We start from the raw sequence: 22,615 nt of genomic DNA, 5'->3' as shown, positions 1-22,615 counted from the left end.
TAGTTTATGTGATCTTAAATATATGAAACCAGTTTTGAACTATGGATAAGAATTTTAAAATCCAAAGAAATATATTTTTAAAAATCTAAATTTTTCTCTAATTATGAAAATAAGATATGCTCATTATAAAAATTCTGAATTGTACAAAAAATATGAAAGAAGCCAGAAATAAAGGTCACTCAGAATGACAATACCTTGAGGCAATGACTGTGAACATTTTGACAGTTTCATTCCAAAGATAAATTCTTATAATGTAGAATACAAGCTGTTTAATTGTTGAGAGAGTACTTGTATGTAGAATCACTTTAAAACAAAATCATAGTTTATGGTAGAGAAAAAGACCAGAATGTCAAATTTTGCATTTGGGTCTGAAATGATATGTTAAGTGTTCCAAGGAAAAATGAAAATCTCACCAAAATTGATGTCATACTGTAATGAAAGATTCTAATATGGAACAGATACCTCAAAACAAACAAAATATTAATGTATGGAAGCATAGATTTAAATGATAATGATAATCTTACTTATATATAATTGCACAAAATATTGATGTAGGTGGAAGCAAAAATAAGCCATAACAGATGAGCTATTAGAAAATGAAAAAAGATATAAATATATGACCGAGATTTAAATATATGATGGGGATATAAATATATGATGAAGATTGTATTTCCTATAAAGGATTATTTTAAAAACCTCTTTTTCTAAAGAAATCATAGACTCGTTCTAGAGTTCTAGAGTTAAAAGTGGTCTCAAATAATATCTTGTCCAACACTGTCATTTGACAGATGAGACTTTGAGACATTAAATTGTTCATGCAGGACGCATAGTATCCATGTGGGCAGGAGTCTGGGAAAAATCCGCATTGAGTCCAGATGCTGGCTCCTCCCTTTGAATTCCAGTTCTCCCATGGTGCTTGTGCTTGCATGAGGAAGCAGATAACTTCACCTCCATTATTTGTTCTTGACTGATCCATTCTTTTGTACCTTACATTTTAAAAATACTTACTGTCTAATATTTAATGAATTTCTGTGAGTTACAAATTTCTATGTGTCAAACACTGTTATAAGAACGTTATGCACATTTTCATTTAATTCACACAAAATGTCTGGATACTTAGTGCCATTGTGATTTTTAAGTAAAAATGCAAGCATGAGAGGGTAGGCAACTAGGAAATGACAGAGCTGGAATGTGAATCAAATACATCTAGCACCCAATTTAAAATAAATAACTACCAAACAGATTTTTGTTTGATGTGTAAAAATTATATTTAGGGTTCTTTAGGAGTACCAGCTCATTTTTACCTTCTTAGATGTACAGATACTCTTAAGTTTAATCAGAGTGTTGTTAAAACCTGAGGTGGCAATAATTGGAGTGAGCTTTGCTGAGGAAATACTGTCACAGGCAGAATCCTCTTCTCTATCACCTATAGTTTCAATTGTGGGAAGATTTTAAGTTTTCATAAAACAATTCCACATTCTATATTTAACAGAACGGTCACACTTGAACGTATTCTACATCTTAGGCCCTGTGACTTAATTTACATGAACAAACTTGCAATATATTTTATTTAAAGACAATATTATATAGTCTTTTGAATTCAGTAACTTTCTTGCTAAATGAACTTCAGAAAATTTTCCCATCTGGAATAGTATGCTGCTGCTTCTGCTAAGTTGCTTCAGTCGTGTCCGACTCTGTGTGACCCCATAGATGGCAGCTCATCAGGCTCCACCATCCCTGGGATTCTCCAGGCAAGAACACTGGAGTGGGTTGCCATTTCCTTCTCCAATGCATGAAAGTGAAAAGTGAAAGTGAAGTTGCTCAGTCGTGTCCGACTCATAGCGACCCCATGGACTGCAGCCTACCAGCTTCCTCCGTCCATGGGATTTTCCAGGCAAGAGTACTGAAGTGGGGTGCCATTGCCTTCTCCAATAGCAGTACTTAAAAACTTTTAAAGTAGATAAGTTTCTGAATATTCCACTTGAAACATTTTCATTTTAGGCATCATATTTCAGAATTGCAGCCAAGAAAATTATCTACTTTTCCTGTGTATCATCTTTCCAATGCATATCATTTTTATTGGTCTCATTTCATTATTATAAGTTTTGTTTTCATGTTTCCTTGTCAGTGTTACTTCCCTATTTTGTACTTTTCATGACAAATACTCTATGATATTAATTTTGATTAACATAAAATGATACCCAGAGTGTTCTTCTTCAACAGTATTTTAGTCATAAAGAGATTATTCTGATCTTCATCAGTGTAGACACATTTTTCATATTAGCCTTTTGATCTCAAGGATATATTTTCATGCTGTTAATTAAAACATTAGAATCAAGCATTTTACCAATTTTCCCTTTATTGTTAACATTTAGATATTAGTAATTTTTTTTCCTCTACAATCCTGAAACATTTAGATATTAGGAGTGCTTTTTCCATGACCCCCTAAATTAATATACTCTTTGTCTGTTTCCTTAATTCCCATGCAAGTCAGTGCCATATCTGTGTAATTTATTTTTCCTCATTATTCAACTTTGAATAATCTTCTTTGAATTATGTGTATTGGCTATAAGGCACAATTGCCTTATTTGGAACACATTTTTTTCCCCCTTTGGCTTGGCTCAGTTTCCACTAAATAATAGTTTTAGCCAACCGACATTTATTGAACTTCTACTGTGTGGCAGGCTTTTGGTGGATTCTTAGAGTTGAGGTAGAAACAAAGATCACCCAGCTTTGCTATCAAGAGCTCACTAATGAAAGAGAAAGGAAAACAAATAATATGTAAATAATGTGATCCATGTGACACTTTTCTCTTTTTCTTTTTTTCTGACCACACCACACAGCTTATGGGTCCTTAGTTGCCTGACCAGGGATTGAACTCAAGCTCTCAGCAGTGAAAACATATGAGTCTAATCACTGGACTCCCAGGGAATTCCTTTATTTGACACTTTCTAATGAAGTATGATGCTAAAGCTGAAACTCCAGTACTTTGGCCACCTCATGCAAAGAGTTGACTCATTGGAAAAGACTCTGATGCTGGGAGGGATTGGGGGCAGGAGGAGAAGGGGACGACCGAGGATGAGATGGGTGGATGGCATCACTGACTCGATGGATGTGAGTCTGAGTGAACTCTGGGAGTTAGTGATGGACAGGGAGGCCTGGTGTGCTGCGATTCATGGGGTCGCAAAGAGTCGGACATGACTGAGCGACTGAACTGAACTGAACTGAACTGAATGAAGTATATAGTACAGAGCTGTGATCATGGATAATTTGGAAAAAGTCTTCTACCGGGAGCAACCATTGATAGGAGTGTTGAAAATTAATTAGGAGGATAAATGAGACTAGGCACAGCAGGCAAAGGAAAAGCGCGTACATGAATGCATTTGAAAGATGATGGTTATGTTCAGGGACTGGGAGATTGGAATGGCTACAGTGGAAGTACAGCATCCTCACAAATGAATCAAGTGAAGTGCTCATTAGGCTCTTCTTCACTCTTAACAGAAGCAGGCCTACCAATGAGGCCAACTTGCTAGAGCGTTTTTTTGTGTGAAACTGGGGACCAGCATGACGTATGTGGACAAGCCAGACTGTACCTCTGTGGCCATCAGCAAAAGGTTTGGAGCTGGATACTCCTGGATTGGAGTTCAGCTCTGTGAACTATGGCAGTTTAACTTTTTCAAAACTCCATTTCTTTATCAGTGAAGTGAGAAAATAATACTATGTATTTTAGGACAATTGTGAGTATTAAAAGCGTTTATGTGTAAAAATCTCTACCTAGGGTTAAAAAAAAAAGTGAAAAGTGTTAGTTGCTCAGTCATGTCCAACTCTTTGTGATCTTATGGACTCTAGCCCGCCAGGATCCTCTGTCCATGGAGTTCTTCAGGCAAGAAGACTGGAGTGGGTTGCCATTTCCTCCTCCAGGGGATCTTCATGACCCAGGGATCAAATCAGTGTCTCCCATGTTACAAAAATCTCTACCTAGGGTATTTGAGACTTAATCTGAACTCAATACATGTTACCTCTTGTTTTATCCCAACCTGAAAAGCTTCTTTTAGGATCTTATCTATTAATAAAGTGAGCCCCAGGAGAAACTTTCCTAGACTTAAATGCAGTCATCTTTCTTATTAGTATATCTCACTGAATAAAAGGGGAAAAGAAAACAAAACCAGAACTTATTGCTTCCCTAAAAGTGTACAGAGGTGTATAGACTCAGCTTCTACTATTTTTTATTCAAATTAAAAAAGATGATCCTTATATACACTATTTCTGAGAGAATGAAAGTATCCTTTAAAGGTTGCTTTTATGTGAAAGCAAGCAATTTCAAAGTCATTTTGTCTAGTCACATGAAAATAGAAAACCAAAACCTATAACACATGCTGAAATTATTTACATTTTATTTAATTTGGAAATTAAAATAAAATCCTCAGGAACAGAGTCCCTGGTATTTTGTGGAAATAGTCTTGGATATCAGTTTCAAATGTTGATTACTATTTAAAATGCATAAAATACTGGTGGACATTAAAAAAAATACCAAGGACAGTCTGCTGTCCAAGTTGATGTTCTACTCTAGATGACTGTAAAGAATTTGCAGATACTTGAAGGAAAAATGTTAGAACTGTATCTGCTCCTTCAAATCTAATTTGGACTGAGAAGAATCATCATTACCTACTGATAATGATTCCACATGTTTGGCACTATAAAAAAAGTCATTTTCTCTGGCAGTGAGAGTCAGTCCAACAACATACAAACCACCCCTGGGAATTCTTTCTAATATAAAACATTCTTGTGAGATAATTCAGTGAGCAGCAAGACTGGTAAACATATACTCTCACACGTAAATTGCCCTTTCTTTGTAAATTAAGGATTCTAACTAGAACATCAATTTCATGTCAAATGGAGTGTAATCTTATGCTATCATAAGAATTAATGCCTTAGACATTTTCACTGGAGTTTTGGGCCATATGTTGTTTTTAACAACTTTGAAAACTGTGTCTTTGATTCTATAAGATTATTCTCATGATTAATGGACTATCATATCCAGGGATTTAACTTTGGGTGGGATACTGCATAGAGATTATGGGTCCCTGAAATCTGACTAGCTATTCCCCTTTGCTCTCTGTGTGTTCATCCATGTCTGACTCATTTTGACCCCTTGAACTGTAACCCACCAGACTCCTTCCTCTGTCCATCGGATTTCCCAGGCAAGAATACTGGAGTGGGTTGCCATTTCCTCCTCCAGGGGATATTCTGGACCCAGGGATTAAACCTGCATTTTCTGCATCTCCTGCATTGGCAGGCAGAGTCTTTACCACTTAGCCACCTGGGAAGCCCTGTCTTCAGCAGTAACTAGCTCTGTCACCTTGGAAGTGTCCTCTCTGAAGGAGATAGCAAGCCAGACTCTGCCACTTACATTACTGTGACCCCTCAATGCATAAAGGAGGAGGATGCCCCCTCAGATAATGATAGTGGCGTCTGTATGAGCCCTGACTCCTCTCTGGGCTCTCCCCAGCATAGCCCCTCCACCTCCAAGGGCTCTCCAGGTACCCTCAGTGTCTCTTCCTGCCCCAAACCCTACGACCGTCCTGGAGAGAAGATGGTAGCAGCAAAGTAAAGGGTGAGAAGCTGGACAAGAAGCTGAAGAAAATGGAGCAGAACAGGACAGCAGCCACTAGGTACTGCCAGAAGAAGAGGGCAGAACAGGAGGCCCTCACTGGTGAATGTAAAGAGCTAGGGAAGAAAAATGAGGCTCTGAAAGAGAAGGCAGATTCCTTGGCCAAGGAGATCCAGTATCTTAAAGATCTGATAGAAGAGGTTCGCAAGGCAAGGGAGAAGAAAAGGGTCCCCTAGTTAGGGTAGTCAGGAGTATGTGCACTTGTATATAGAAGGCTGAAGCTGTGTTTTAATAAATTATTTTGTAGTGGGGAAAAAAAAGCTATTTCTTGCTCACAGCCTATTTTCCACATTTGAAACATCACCCTATCTCCTGGAACTCCCCATCAGCCTTCCTGGCTTTAATTTTGTTCCTAGCATCTGCTACACTCCATATTTTAAAACTTTTTTTTTTTTTGCCTCCACCTCTTTAGCTTGCAAGTCCTGGGAAGAAAGATTCACCTCAGCTCTTTGTAGATCACCTGGTACATAACTGGTGCTTACTGAATGTTTATTCAAAGAATCAGTGAATTAATCTATAAAATGAGGTTAATATTAACACCTACTTCATAGAGTTGTAGACATTTCAATACATTGTGTATTAATGTATGCAAAACACCAACAACAGTACTTAGTACATAGTAAATGTCCAGTAGTTTTAGCTGTTATTAATACTCTCAAAGGAGTTTGTTAATAAAATCGTAGGTAGTAATTCTAGAACAGATCTTTATTTGAAATTCTTTTCCTTTTAGTCAATGAACTTGTAGCATTGTAGCATCCCTTTTCATTTGCTAAACTAGAAGACATCATCACTAAAAACTTCCCAGCTTCCTGAGGGTAACTTGTGGTTGACTTTGCTAGATTGGGAGGGGAAAGATGGGGACTCTATCCACTTACTAGAATAATGTAGTCACTCACTGAAGATTGAACAGAAACTCAAGTCCAGGGCCAAGGGCATGGGATTTGAAGTGAAAGATAATATTAATAATCTTATATTAATATAATTAATTAATCTTATATTAATTTCTAATGCTTTTATTATTTACTTAAATTATTCATTCATGAGAGCTCAAAAAAGTTATTGTATTGTTATTTAAATTTAATTAATTCATATGTGCAGTCTCTTTTTCTTATTCTTTCCAAGGGCAGTGATCTTGCATTAGGCATTCCAGAAGGATCCTGTTCTTGTCCTACTAGTATCTTCCCTTCTTTCCTTTTAGCCATTGAGTCATTTACCAAGTCTAGTGACTCTGTTGGCTGCTGAGCCATTGAGAAGATCAGATTAGCCATATGTGCCTTGTTCTTGCTTCTCTGTATCTATCACTCTGTATTCTCTTGAAACACTAGGATTTTTGCTATGTGTAAATAACCTGTAATAAGTGAAAACAAGTGAAAGTGTTAGTTGCTCAGTCATGTCTGACTCTTTGCAACCCCGTGGACTGTAGCCTGCCAGACTCCTCAGTCCATGGGGTTCTCCAGGCAAGAATACTGGAGTTCGGCAGCCATTCCCTTCTCCAAGGGATCTTCTCAACCCAGAGATTGAACCTAAGTCTCCCACACTGCAGGCAAAGTCTTTACTGCTGAGGCACCAGGGAAGCCCACCTGTATAACACCAAAAATAGAAACATTAAAATTAACATTAATATGGATGGTTCCCTGAGTCTCAAAGGGAAGACCATAACAGACAGATTCCTTACTTTTTCACTCTTGGTCCACTTCCTCTAATCTCATTTTCTTCAAGAATTTCCAATTAAAATATTAATTCATTCATTGTAAAAATAATTTTTAAGCACCTATCATGAGTTCAACAACAAACAAGATAATTAATTCTTCAATCTCATAGAGACCGAAGAAAAGACTGATTGAGCATTGTTTCCAGTGACTAGAGTTATTCTCTCTTTCTCCTCTTCATCATTTTACATTTAAAGCCTTCTTCTGAGAAGGCCAACCTGAATGCCTGGTCCTCAGTGGTCTTTATCTAACAACTAACATGTGGTGTTGGTGTCAGTGTTCCTAGCTAGGTAAAGAAGCTATACAAAGTAATGTCTCCCTGATTAAATTATTAAAGCTTCTTAGGAGGAAAACAAATTCTAATAAATTTTCTAAGCAATATTGAAATTTCAAGGACCAGAAGAGTCTCATCATTTATTTTGCAAAATTTAAGATTTTGCTATTAAATTTACTACTTAGGGCTTTATTACATTATTCCTGGGTTAACTGTATCTACATTTAATTTTTTTAACCCTGTTTGATAAGAAGTAATATGGCTTAGTGGTAAAGAACCTGCCTGCCAATGCAGAAGTCATTGGTTCTATCCCTGGATTGAGAAGATACCCTGGAGAAGGAAATGGCAATCCACTTAAGTATTTTTGCTTGGGAAATCCCAAGGACAGAGGAGCCTGGCAGGCTATGGTCCATAGAGTGGCAAAGTCAAACACAGTCAAACACAAGTTGCTAAATTAGCGACTAAACAATTTTCTTCACAGCTTTGAAACATTAGGAGAGGAATAAAATATTCTGTTTGGCTGAACAACTTATGGTAGAAAAATAGTTTCTGGCTCACAGAACTTTAAAACTATATACAAATAGTTTTAAATGGTTGACAGAAATTCAGTAATCCAGCATTGAAAAGGGATTATAATTTTAAGTGTGTATTCAAAATAAAATGCAGTGTATGTGAAAATTTTGATTGCAAAGAGCTGTTGGCATATAAAGGGTTATTATTTCACAGTCCCATTTTAGTTTTTCAAAAATATGTGTTTGTATTCTTAAAAAAAAAGACTGTTAAGTTATATATATCAAAAGTTAGGGAGGGTTATCTCTAGGAAATAATATTATAGGTGATTTTATTTTCTTCTTTTTCTTTGTGTGTTCTAAATTATACATTGTTGCTGTTCAGTCACTCAGTGGTGTCTGACTCTGCAACCCCGATGGTATGCAGCATGACAGCCTCCCTGTCCCTCACCATCTCCCAGAGTTTGCTCAAGTTCATGTTCTGCTGCATTGGTGATGCTTTCCAGCATCTCATCTTCTGATGCCCTCTTCTCCTTCTGCCTTCAATCTTTCCCAGCATCAGGGACTTTTCCAATGAGTCAGCTGTTTGCATCAGATGACCAAAATCCTGGAGCTTCAGCTTTAGCATCAGTCTTTCCAGTGAATATTCAGGGTTGATCTCCCTTAAGATTGACTGGTTTAATCTCTTTGCTGTCCAAGGGACTTTCAGGAGTCTTCTCCAGCACCACAGTTTGAAGGCATCAATTCTTTGCCGTTCCGCCTTCTTTACGGTCCAGCTCTCACAAGCGTACATGACCACTAGGAAGGCCATAGCCTTGACTACACGGACTTGTGTCTGCAGAGTAATGCCTCTGGTTTTCAGCACACTGTCTAGGTTTGTCACTGCCTTCCTGCCAATAAGCAGTCTGATTTCATGGCTACAGTCACCGTCCGCAGTGATTTTGGAGCCCAAGAAGAGGAAATCTGTCACTAACTTCTGCCTCTTCCCCTTCTATTTGCCATGCAGTACTGGTGCTGGATGCCATGATCTTAGATTTTTAAGTATTTTTTAATATTTATTTATGATTAAAGTCATAAGCTGGCTTTTTCACTCTCCTTCACCCTCATCAAGTTCCTCTTCATTTTCGGCCATTAGAGTGGTATCGTCCACATATCTGAGGTTGGTGGTGTTTCTCCCACCTGTCTTGATTCCAGCTTGTAACTCATGCAGCCTGACACTTCTCATGATGTGCAGAGTATATAGCTTAAACAAACAGGGTGACAGCGGACAGCCCTGTCCTACTCCTTTCTCTATCTTGAACCAATCAGTTGTTCCACACAGGGTTCTCACTGTTGCTTCTTGACCTGCATATAAGTTTCTCAGGAGACAGGTAAGATGGTCTGGTATTTCCATCTCTGTAAGAGCTTTCCACAGCTTGTCATGATCCACACAGTCAAAGGCTTTAGGATCACTGCCTTGTCATGGCGAAGGGGCTTGCGTAACTCAATGAAGTTGTGAGCCATGCCATGCCATGCAGGGCCACCCAAGACTGCCAGGTCAAAGCAGAGGGTTCTGACAAAACCCCAAACCACTGAAGTGGGGAATGGCAAACCACCCCAGTATACCTGCCATGAGAACCTCATGAACTGTATAAAAGGCCAAAAATTATACATAATAAATATGTATTACTTATATAAAAATACATAAATTTGATTATGAAAAATAGAATTGCTGCTGTCCTCTTACCTAGTGAAAATGATGAATAATTTTTGTTGATATTCCTTTTGGTCTGATTTTTGGAAAAGTAATATTTGTGTTGTTTGGAATGTGTTCTCAGTCACACAGTCGTGTCTGACCCTGCTGTCCCATGGACTGTAGCCCACCAGGCTTCTCTGTCCATGAAATTTCCCAGGCAACAATATTGGACTGCTCTGCTATTTCCTACTCCAGGGAATCTTCCTGACCCGGGAATCAAACACGCATCTCTTGTGTCTCCTGCATTGGCAGGCGGATTCTTTACCACTGAGCCACCTGGGAAGCCCATATTATAAAGGATGAAGAAGAAAATTTTGAAAATAACTTTTACTCCTGCCTCTCAGAAATAATCACTGTTAAAATAACAGTAATTTTTTTCTTGCTGTATTATATATATGTACATACACATATATAGCAGTATGCTTATAGATCTGTATCATGTATGTATATGTAAAGGAGTCCGTCAAGGCTGTATGTTGTCCCCCTGCTTATTTAACTTCCATGCAGAGTACATCATGAGAAACCCAGGCTGGAGGAAGCACAGGCTGGAATCAAGACTGCCGGGAGAAATATCAATCATCTCAGATACGCAGATGACACCACCCTTATGGCAGAAAGTGAAGAGGAACTAAAGACCCTCTTGATGAAAGTGAAAGAGGAGAGTGAAAAAGTTGGCTTAAAGCTCAACATTCAGAAAACTAAGATCATGGCATCCAGTCCATCACTTCATGGCAGATAGATGGGGAAATAGTGGAAACAGTGTCAGACTTTATTTTTCTGGGCTCCAAAATCACTGCAGATGGTGATTACAGCCATGAAATTAAAAGATGCTTACTCCTTGGAAGGAAAGTTATGACCAACCTAGATAGCGTATTCAAAAGCAGAGACATTACTTTGCCAACAAAGGTCCGTCTAGTCAAAGCTATGGTTTTTCCAGTGGTTATGTATGGATGTGAGAGTTGGACTGTGAAGAAGGCTGAGTGCCGAAGAATTGATGCTTTTGAACTGCGGTGTTGGAGAAGACTCTTGAGAGTCCCTTGGACTGCAAGGAGATCCAACCAGTCCATTCTGAAGGCGATCAGCCCTGGGATTTCTTTGGAAGGAATGATGTTGAAGCTGAAACTCCAATACTTTGGCCACCTGATGCGAAGAGCTGACTCAGTGGAAAAGACCCTGATGCTGGGAAAGATTGAGGGCAGGAGGAGAAGGGATGACAGAGGATGTGATGGTTGGATGGCATCATCAACTCGATGAACATGGGTTTGGGTGGACTCCGGGAGTTGATGATGGCCAGGAAGGCCTGGCGTGTTGCAGTTCATGGGTTCACAAAGAGTCAGACACAACTGAGCAACTGAACTGAACTGAACTGATGATACATAAATATGTGCATATATCTACACACATGTACATATATATGCTTTTATATTCAGTGAACATCATAACAAAAATATCTCATTCATTTGGAATGCTTCTCAAACCATACCTTTCGTGAATTTCTATTCAGATTAATCTGTTTTTTCTTTTACATAATTCTAAGAAAAGACTAACAGAAAGAAACTGGTAAATTGCTGAATTTATCTAGGTTAAGTGTACCTTATCATGTACTAGGTATTTCAGTGTAATATTTTCTAAGACCACAAAAAGTCATTTCCCTACTCATGAATTGTAAATCCCTTGTATTATTTAGCATCTAAACCTGCAATGATCAATTTATATACAAAGTTTTCTTGTAAACTAGACTTTAAAAATACAGCAACCAGAATAGATAGAGTCAATACTCTATAGTGTCATTCATTAAAGGCAGTAATCAAAAGTCTGATGGTCAGTTTTTGTTTACAATTTTATTCAATAAATCTGGATTTTATTTCATTCTGGATACTCTGCTGAAAGGGGGGATTATCATTGATATGTGTTAAACTTCTTCAGAGAGGATGTAATTAGGGTTTATTTCATTAACTGGCATTTTAATTCTTTCATCTAAGTGTTTCATTTATCCAGTTGCAGGAAATAACAGTCGATAGCATTGTTGTTGTTGTTGTTTAGTCACAAAGTTATGTCCAACTGTTTTTGACCCCATGGACTGTGTAGCCCCCTAGGCTTCTCTGTCCTTGGGATGTCCCAGGCAAGACTACTGCAGTGGGTTGCCATTTCTTTCTCCAGGGGATCTTCCTGACCTGGGAATTAAACCCTGGTCTCCTGTTTGGCAGGCAGATTCTTTACCATTGAGCCACCTGGGAAGCCTGTCGGTAGAATAGGTTATGCTAATATTACCTTAGCAACTCTCAGGAAAAGGATAAACAATGAAAATGTGTAGGAGAGCAGAGGCAAGTTTAGTGCTTTCTAAGCTTTGGTGATTTTCTCTAACTTTGTCCTGTTCCCACCTTTAGGGTTACACTGATTGAAATGCAGATGTACTTCCTTAAAACAGCCAGCCAAAGCGTGTGGTAGATAGAACAAAATACTGTTCTTCAGATACAAGCTACAACTCCACTCATCCCCCAAATAAAAAACCAGGCATGGATTTATTTAATCATAAATCAAGCAACAAATGTTTACACTGCTATGCATATGAATACACATCTTATCACTATGTCTACTCATATAAATATTGAGCATCTGCTGTGTTAAAGGGGGCTTCCAGTGTGGCTCAGCTGGTAAAGAATCCACCTGCAATGCTGGAGACCTGGGTTTGATCCCTGGGTTGGGAAGATCCCCTGGAGAAGGAAAAGGCTACCCACTCCAGTATTCTGGCCTGGAGAATTCCAGGGACTGTATAGTCCTTGGGATCACAAAGAGTCAGATATGACTGAGCGGGCCCTATTGTATGTACCAGAAATAGAAAGGGGTAAAAAGGACTAATTACTTGACCTCAAACAGTTGCATTCTAGATGAATGCACAAGAAACAAGGAAAAAAAATAAATACATGATATGATTTCAGTTAGTGGCTCATGCTTTGTTAATGTTATGGAACAGTATCACACCAAGGTACGAATTGTTAATGTACATTTCTCAAACTTCAGTGTGCATTCAAATAATTTGGGATCCTTTTAAAATGCAGATTATTCAGTAGCTCTAGGATGCTGGCTAGAAGCACGCATGTCTAATAAACTGCTGGTCTGAAGACAACAGTCTTGAGTTGCAAGATATAATATCATTTTTGTATAGTTAGTTTGACTAAGAGGTGGGTAATGTATCTTAAAGGAAGAGTGGGTAATGGGTGATGGGCTATGAGAAGGGGGAAGGATAAGAAATAGGAGAAAATATAATAAACAGAATAGTACAGAACTGCAGATAAAAATAGAACACACAGGCTACCAAAAACAGCATCTCCTTCCATATTCTCTGTCTTAGAACTATTCCTGCTTGTTATGGACTAAAATAAAAAATCTAAAGTACTAAGAGTAAAATTAAGTATATTACTGATGCCTATGTTTGCAAGAACTGGTAGAGTTTGTGCAGTTTCAGTGCCAGGATAAATGTGCATATTTAAATAATGTAGATTTATCGTTTTATTATTGGAAACCCGTATTTACTTGGTTATATTGAGTAGGTCTATTTTTATATATATTTGTTAGGTAAGAAGTTTTATTATGATCATTATTATTTTTCCTTGGACATAGCCTTGAATGAAATAGTCCTTATTTTGTGTCTTTTATAATGCCCCACAGACAGCAAAGATTAAGATACCTGAGGACTAGACTAAAAGGTTGGTAAAATTACATCTTTTTGTGCAGTTTATTTGTTTCCTTTACCTCTTGGAAAAATACCTGTTTACTTCCCTGAGTGATAGGGAATGTTATAGTCTTTGGTATGATGTTAAAACTCCAGAAGAGCATGCTAGAATCTGTACTGCCTTAAGCATACTTAATGGTATCAGCTACATTATGATTAAAGAATCGTTTACTAAGTTATAAATCTGTCCAAAAAATGATGTTCAGTGTTGAAATTCCAGGAATATGTTGCAGTGCTTTCTGAATCATAGTTAGCTGGACAAACTTAGAAAGATGGATTTATGATCTTTTGAAAATAAAAAGTTGCTTTTATTCAATTTGATACCAGAAATTAGAAAAATAAGGAGACTAATATTGAGTGCCTATCCTAGGCTTGACACACAATACATTTTATTAAATGTAATCAAAACAATCCAACAAGGAAGTCATTTACCCCATTAAAGAGTTGAAGAAATTGAAGCTTGTCTTCCAAGGTTGCATGAGAAGACAGGAAGTTTTTTTTAAGCCGCAGACATATGTCTTCTATATTATTGCTTGCCTCTCTCTCTCTCTGTTCCAAAAATATTTATGATGAAAACTGAAACCTTGCTTTGTCTTTGACCTATTGATAGATGTGAAGGGTCATTGGGTAACGAGGAATAACTTCTTTTTTCATCAGATGGCTATAATGAAAGCAGTTCAAGTGTGATAGCAATAAAGGATTCTATCTTTTTTCAGTCTCCACTGAGTTTTGCTAATTACCAGAAAACCTGTCCTTATTCCAAATGAGGATTTAATCAATTGACAAATAAAAACAAAAGATAAAAATACTACACTAAAAGTTACTTTTTTGAAAAAACAATATTAAAAAGTTTCTATTTTGAAAAGCATTTGGTATGTTTTAAAAATTAAACATATAATGATCTTTTGCAACGTAATTCATAAGGAAGTTTATTTTCTGATGCTTAACTATTTTGTTGTTTTGCTAAGTTTACAGTGTAATATTGGATGCTAAAAAATTACACACAATTATCTTGCGTTAGGATATCTGTAATTTTCCTCTAGGATTATATGTATTTTAAAAGAGTAAAGACAAGTTAATTTCAGTTAATAGTTTTGGCGATTGCTTAGATTACCTGAGCATTAGGTGATTTGTGGTAAACTGGTTTATTTCATATATTATCTGAATGGCAGTGTTTCCTCCCCATGTTTCCATCATCGTACATAAAGAAAATAATCTTTTCTGTAATTTCATTTGCATGTTGTAGAGTAGGGGTAAAGACATTTGCTCAATCTGTAATCTTGATCATTTTATTCCTGTATTTGAGGAATGTATAGAGTTCAATCTATAAAACAAATATATTTTCATTATAGAAAATCAAAATAATTATTAAGTATATTAGATATTAAAAATAACTGATATTATTAGTTATGTATTAAATAAAATTGCTCATGACTCCGTCAATCAGAAATAACCTCTAGGCATCTTGGATTTATATAGCTAGTCTATTCGTATGCTTTCAAAAATTTGTCTTGAGTTTCTACTGCATAGTTCTGAATATGTATACATATTAAAAGACTTTATTTTTTAGAGCAGTTTTAGATTTACAGCAACTGAGAGGGAGATACAGAGATTTCCCATATAGTCTCTGCCCTGTCACCCCCAATGACATATATAGCCACTCCAATTATCATCACTAACCACAGTGGTACATCTTTTTCGCCATTTAAGAATGAGCCTACATTAACATACCATAATCCCTCAAAGTCCATAGTTTACCTTAGGGTATACTCTTGGTATTGTACAATCTAAGGGTTTGGACAAATGTATAATGATATGCATCCATCATTAATGGTATCATAGAGTATTTTTACTGCATTCCTCTCCCTTCTATTCCAGACCCCTGGCAATCCCAGATCTTTTTACTGTCTCTCCAGTTTTGCTTTTTCCAGAATGTCATATAGTGGGAATCATACTATGTATGGCCTTTTCAGGGTGGCTTATTTCACTTAGTAATAACCATTTAAGGTTTTTCCCCCATGTTTTTTCATTGTTTGATAGCTTACTTCACTCATTAGTGCTGAATAATATTTCCTTGTATGGATGAACCACAGCTTATTCATTTACCTGCTGAAGAACATCTTGATTGCTCCCAAGTTTGGGCAATCATGAATAAAGCTGCTATAAATATCTATATGTAGATTCTTGTGTGGACATAAGTTTTCCAGTTCATTTGAATAAATACCAAGGAGTGCATTTGTTAAACTGAATGATAAGAATATGTTTAGTTTTGTCAGAAACCACCAAAATGTCTTCCAAAATAGTTGTACCATTTGCATTTCCACCAGCGATTGATGAGACTTCTTGTTCCAAATTCTTGGTAGCATTTGATATTTCAGTGTTCCAAATTCTAATAGGTATATAATAGGTGTATAGAGCTATTTCGTTGTTATTTTAATTTGCATTTCCCTGATGACATACAAGTGGAGCATCTTTTCATATGCCTATTTTCTACCTATATATCTTCTTTGGTGAGGTATTTAAAAACTTTGATTTTAAATTGATTTGGTTGTTTTCTTAATTGTTGAATTTGAGTTCTTTATAAATTTGGGAAAACAGTCCTTTTCTAAATGTATCTTTTGCAAATATCTTCTCCAAATCTATGGCTTATCTTCTAATTCTCTAGACATTGTCTTTTGCAGACATGTTTTTTCATTTTAATGAAGTCCAGCTTATGAATTATTTATTTCATGGATCATAACTTCAGTGTTGAATCTAAAAATGCATCATCATACCCAAAGTCATCTAGGTTTCCTCTTCTGTTATTAATGTCATCTAGTTTTATAATTTCATATACATTTATGTCTAGGATCCATTTTTAGTTAATTTTTGTGATTGTTGTAAGGTTTGTATCTTGGTGCTTTTTTTTTTTTTTTGCATGTGACTATTTAGTCATTCCATCACCAATTGTTGAAGTGACTTTTTTTTGCCTCATTGTATTGTTTTTTTCCCTTGCTTAAAGATCAGTTAACTATGTGATTCTACTTTTTGGCTCTTTATTGTGTTCCATTGAACTGTTTGATTATTCTTTTTCAAGACCACACTGTCTTGATCACTGTAGCTTTATCGTAAGTATTGAAGTAGTGTAGTGTCAGTCTTCCAACATTGTTCTTCACCTTCAATATTAAGCCTCCTACTCTGGATCTCTTGCCTCTCCATATAAACTTTAGAATCAATTTGTCCATATCTGTAATTTTCTGATATTTTTATTGTGATTGAATTGAATCTATAGAGCAAATTGGGATGAACAGACATCTTGACACTATTGAGTTTTTCTATCCATGAACGTAGCAGTCCATGGGGTCGCTAAGAGTCAGACATGACTGAACGACTTTCACTTTTCACTTTCATGCCTTGGAGAAGGAAATGACAACCCATTCCAGTGTTCTTGCCTGGAGAATCTCAGGGACGGGGGAGCCCAGTGGGGCTGCCGTCTATGGGGTCACACAGATTTGGACACGACTGAAGTGACTTAGCAGCAGCAGTTCTTATTTGATTTTGGTTATCAGAGTTTTGTGATTTTTATCATATTGATATTATACATATTTTGTTAGATTTATACCTAAGTATTTAACTTTGAGGAGGGACAAAGAAAAAGCTAGAGGGACTATTGTAAGCGGTATTCCATTTTTAACTTCTAATTCCACTTGTTTATGGTTAGTAAGACATTTTCCTCAGGAAAAAATATTGAAAAATTTATTATCAGTGGACCTGCCTGAAAGAAAAGTTAAAAGAAGTTTTTGAGTGAGAAGAAAAGTAATATAGATCAGAAGTTCAGATCTGTAGCATCAAAGAAGGAATAACTGAAGATAAAATTTAAATATATATATATATTTCCTACTTGTGATTGATCTAGAAGATAATAGTTTGTTCAAAATAATATCAACAATATATTTAATAATGTGGGCTGCCATCTAAGGGGTCACACAGAGTCGGACATGACTGAAGTGACTTAGCAGCAGCAGCAGCAGCAGCTTATATAATATATGATATCAATTTTACATACATTTGCTTGTGTATGTTTATATAGTGAAAGTGAAAGTGAAAGTGAAGTCGCTCAGTCGTGTCCGACTCTTCGCGACCCTGTGGACCTATGTAGCCTACCAGGCTTCTCTGTCCATGGGATTCTCCAGGCAAGAATACTGGAGTGGGTTACCATTTCCTTCTCCAGGGGATCTTCCCAACCCAGGGATTGAACTCGGGTCTCCTGCATCAGAGGCAGACGCTTTAACCTCTGAGCCACCAGGGAAGCCCTAATGACATAAATGAAAGCAGTAATATAAAGTATAGGAGGGAGGAGTAATCATTTTATTATTATATGGTACTAAAACCATCTATAAAGTGGTACAGTGTTATTTGAAAGTGGACTTGGATTAGTTGTAAATGCATATTGCAAGCTCTAAAATAACACCACTAAAAATGTTTTTGAGTATGACTGATATGCTAAATAAAAAAAAAAAAGAAAAATGGAATCATATAAAATGTTCAATAAAAGACAATGGCAGAAAAACAGAAGAGAAAACTGGAACAAAAAACAGGCTAACAAAAACAGAAAACAAATGCTTTTTCCCTGGTCTCTTCAAATTGCACTCCCTTCCTTTTGGTATGTATGCCTTGTAATTTTTCTTGATAACTAGACATAATGTGGCCTTCCCAGTGGCACTAGTGGTAAAGAACCCATCTGCCGGTGCAGGAGACATAAAAGACACGGGTTCGATCCCTGAGTTGAGAAGATACCCTGTAGGAGGGCATGGCAGCCCACTCCAGTATTCTTGCCTGGAGAATCCCATGGGCAGAGGGCAGGCTACAGCCATAGATTTGGGAAGAGTCGAATACAACTGAAGGGACATAGCACGCAGAGCGCAAATGTAATATACTCTGTAAAAAGAGCTGTTGCAAATAGACCTTTAGTAATGCAGTGGTGAGGTGTGGGGAGGAGGCTTTCTAGAGCCCTGGGATTTAGGTCTCAGTCCTCTAGTAAGCCTACGCCTGTCGACTGTGAACCCCACAAGAGTTTCTCCATTTATCTCCTTTAGGTGAGAGGGGATGGTTATAGTGGGCTACAGTTAGTTGTTTCCCTTCCTGTGGTCAGTTCAACTCCGAAAATACCTTACTAGATTAGGCTCTGATTAAGTAGTTTTTCCTGAGGGCAGTCCTTGTTAAGAAGACTAGAGTGCTCTTGAGTATTTAAGGTTGTTTCCATTTCCTTAGAAATACTGTTCCCCAATATTTGCTGTGGGAATCTGGTTAAGCTCCTAGAGCTAAACCTCAAAATAATGTGTCCCCTCCAACCTTTTAGCTGAACCCTCTTGGAGACTTTAACTCTCAGACTTGTTCTCTGTTGAGTGTCCAGCAATTTGTTAATTGCACCTCAGAAGCCACAGCCACGAGCATCACAACCAGAGAGGAGCCTCCACTTGCACAACTGGAGAAAAGCTGGTGCTGCAATGAATACCCAGCACAGCCAGACATAAACAAACAAAAAGTTAATCAGAGAAGACTTGTCGAATTTTTAGTCTGTTCAGCTTTCTGTTTGTTAGGATGGAGTGGTGACATCCAAAGCTCCTTAAATATGGAACCCGAAACAGGTAGTCCTATACTTCTTATTTTACTAAAATGGGAACCTACAAAATTGACAGTTTTGTAACTTGAATTTTTTCACTTATGTCATAAACTTGTTCTTTACTATTAAATGTTCTTTGATAGAATTTTAATTTGTGACTATCTTTTATCACATCAGATATTTTTATCTGGTCTGTTATTGCTTAGACTGCTCCTAATTATCTGCATTATAAACAGATCTTCTGTGAGCATTCATAGAGATAAATATTTTGCACATCTATGATTATGTCCTCAGAGTAAAGAAAATAGCTCTTTCTAACCTAATTCTACAGATGAATTAGCAGTAAATATCCTAGACACTGCTACAGTGGAACAGCATATACCTCTTAAGATACATTAAATAAAATCAGTTCTCTTGTTCTTTCATCAATTCACAAAGGGATCAAGCCAGTTCTATACAACCTTTCACTGTTTGGGGGTGTGTATGAAAGAGCATGAGAGAGAAAGAGAGAATGAGGTGCTTATGGAAGTGCCTTAAATTGTTAGAGAAATAAAGGCTGTTTTTCATGCCATTTCAAGCAAGACCGGTACTGGGAGAATCTGGAAATCCCAGGTGCTTTTGTACTTTTATTTTGTAAATTTCTTTACCAACACTCCTTCTTAGGTGCAGCATGGGGACAGCTCCTCTCCAGAGGACATCATTCTTTTACTCTGCTTCTCTGTTGGGAATGATGACTTCATTTTTGAGATGCAGTGACACCAAAATTCTAGCCACCTTCATCTATATATAGATCTTCATCTGTATTGCCTTTGACTCTTCTTCCTTGTCATCTTGGCAATTTCCTTTTGCCAGAGGAACTTGGAACACACCTGTGCTTGAACTATTATTTATTTTTTTGTCTGCTAGCAATGAAGTGAAGGCTACCATGGCGAACCATGGGGCATCTTAGTAACATTGTATTAAGAAAAGACTTACTGTAGGATTTAGGATTGTACTGTGATTTGAGGAAGGGTTCATGGAAGCAGGGCTTTGCTATTGTTTGCTTGCTGTCAAAAAGTGGGTGTAATTTTATGATTTGCATAATTAATGACTCTTACTGAGAAGCTGGGTAACCAGCTCTCCCAGCAACTGAGGGGTTTCTGGGACACAGTGTTTTCAGCACACAACCTCCCCCAAATCCCAAGCAAACTGGAAGAAGTTGGTTACCCTACCTGGAAGGTAAAAATGAAAAGAGGCTGAGGCTAGACTTGGTAAGGAAGTAAAGTCACTCACAGGAGCCAGGCTTCAGGATATCTGGTTCCTCTTGTGGTTTGGATGATGTTCATGTTTTCGCCTGGATTCAGACATGATTACAAAGTAGCCTGATCTCTGACTGGATCCATCATGGTGGCAGCGTGGTCTAGTGGTGGTGATTTTCTGTGAGGTTATTGGTGTTCAACAGGACAGGAGGCCACTGCCTAGCAACAGCAAGCCCTTCAGAAGGTATCAGGACAATTTCTAGCTGTCAGGAGCTGTTTACCTTTCCTCCAGTACCCTTCTTCGGGGATTTGAGGGGTACTTTTGTGGTTGGCCAAAGACAGACGACAGTTGTGAGTGTCTGTTGTGAGAGCCTTGGTTTCAGTCATATTGGTTCTGTGCCCTAAAGAAATGCTCTGGACTTTGGACAATAAAGATATTGTCCATCTCTCTTCACACAACTCTTTTCTTCAATAAAGTTTTTTAAATGGTTAAGACCAAATGCTGAATTACTGTTACATTTTAAACAATCAAATACTTTTCTCCTTCTTTTATTCAAAATCCACATTAGCATATTTTAGTGTTCTTAATAGTAAATACCATAAAGAAACCCATATCATTTAATTGAAGACTCTTTTTTCACAGGACACATTAGCATTTTGATGAACACTAATATTTCACTATTAAACCAGCATTTCATAGAAATATTAGTTTATTTTGTGATTGTCTCCTAGTTATGCCTATTGTTTTTAAAAATTGGAAATATACATAAAGGGTAAATAATTGTTCTGAGTTAAATTGTTCTGATTTTAAATGGATAAATTTTCTTATTTACAGTCATTGAAAGGAGATAGTTTCATGTTTTTCAGATTTTCTGTTTTAATATAAAGTGGTATTTGGAATTTTGGGGGGAAAATATTTACCTAGTAGATGAAAATATGTATTTGATTTAGTTTAATAGCTAAGGTTATAATACTAGTTAAATTATGAGGCATCATTTTAATTATTAACATTGGTTCAATTATTTTGACTATCTTAAACTCAGTTTGGTTGACCCATATAATAATTAAATCACCTGTTCAGTAATTAGTTTTCATAACAATGGAGGAACTTAATATGGCCTTAGCTGTATTATGGGCTTCCCTGGTGGCTCAGAGGTTAAAGTGTCGGCCTGCAATGCGGAGACCTGGGTTCGATCCCTGGGTTGGGAAGATTCCCTGGAGAAGGAAATGGCAACCCAGTCCAGTATTCTTGCCTGGAGAATCTCATGGACAGAGGGGCCTGCTGGGCTACAGTCCACGGGTCGCAAATAGTCAGACACAACTGAGCGACTCTTGGTATTAGTAGCTGTATCATAATCCATGTTAATGAACTTTCTTTTAGGTTCTGCGGACTACCTGGAGATCACTGTGCCACCAGACCTAAGAAAGGAACAATCCGGGCAAACCAATGAGAGAAAGGAAGCTGGAGAGTTCTTAGAAGCTTCAGGAAGCACCATACCACAGGCAGTGGTGCTTCCTGCTGAGATTCCATGTGAGGTCAGTAAAGACACCTTGTTACTGTTGTAATGGATACTGCATTTCACTAAAATGTAACTAACACTAGAAGCTCCAATATAGAGGTATTTTTGTTTACTCTGTTCTTGGCTGTCCTCAGAATGGCAGAACAATATCTGGCAGTTAGTAGGCATTTGATATGTATTTGTTGAGTAATAAAATATTGAAACATACATGAAAGCACCATGTTATTAGATGTTACTTGATATGTTGCAATGCAGAAGGCAATGGCACCCCACTCCAGCACCCTTGCCTGGAAAATCCCATGGACGGAGGAGCCTGGTGGGCTGCAGTCTATAGGGTCGCAAAGAGTCAGACGCGACTGAGCGACTTCACTTTCACTTTTCATTGTCATGCATTGGAGAAGGAAATGGCAACCCACTCCAGTGTTCTTGCCTGGAGAATCCCAGGGATGGGGGAGCCTGGTGGGCTGCCGTCTATGGGGTCGCACAGAGTTGGGCACGACTGAAGCGACTTAGCTGCAGCTAGCTGCTGGTATGTTGCAAACAGATTTACAATTGCTATATGTGTGTGTGTGTGTGTGTGTGTGTGTGTATCAAACTGTTCAAAGCAAAGTTGGATTCATATTA

The 22,615-nt window shown here is 37.5% G+C and overlaps 1 protein-coding gene across 4 annotated transcripts in view; it reads left to right on the top strand.

Moving 5' to 3' along the window:
* BANK1 (B cell scaffold protein with ankyrin repeats 1) overlaps positions 1 to 22,615 on the top strand; it is a 340,384-nt gene that overhangs the window by 66,106 nt on the left and 251,663 nt on the right. For all 4 annotated transcript variants that reach the window (XM_069593619.1, XM_069593616.1, XM_069593618.1 and 1 more), the window contains exon 3: positions 21,853 to 22,007. In XM_069593619.1, the coding sequence (XP_069449720.1) occupies positions 21,853 to 22,007 (155 nt within the window). The remainder of the gene's footprint in view (positions 1 to 21,852; positions 22,008 to 22,615) is intronic.

The sequence above is a fragment of the Ovis canadensis genome, chromosome 6 (genome assembly GCF_042477335.2).
Source record: "Ovis canadensis isolate MfBH-ARS-UI-01 breed Bighorn chromosome 6, ARS-UI_OviCan_v2, whole genome shotgun sequence".
NCBI classification, from domain to species: domain Eukaryota; kingdom Metazoa; phylum Chordata; class Mammalia; order Artiodactyla; family Bovidae; genus Ovis; species Ovis canadensis.
Note: the sequence above shows the minus strand (reverse complement) of the source record. Positions and strands in the feature narration are given on the sequence as shown.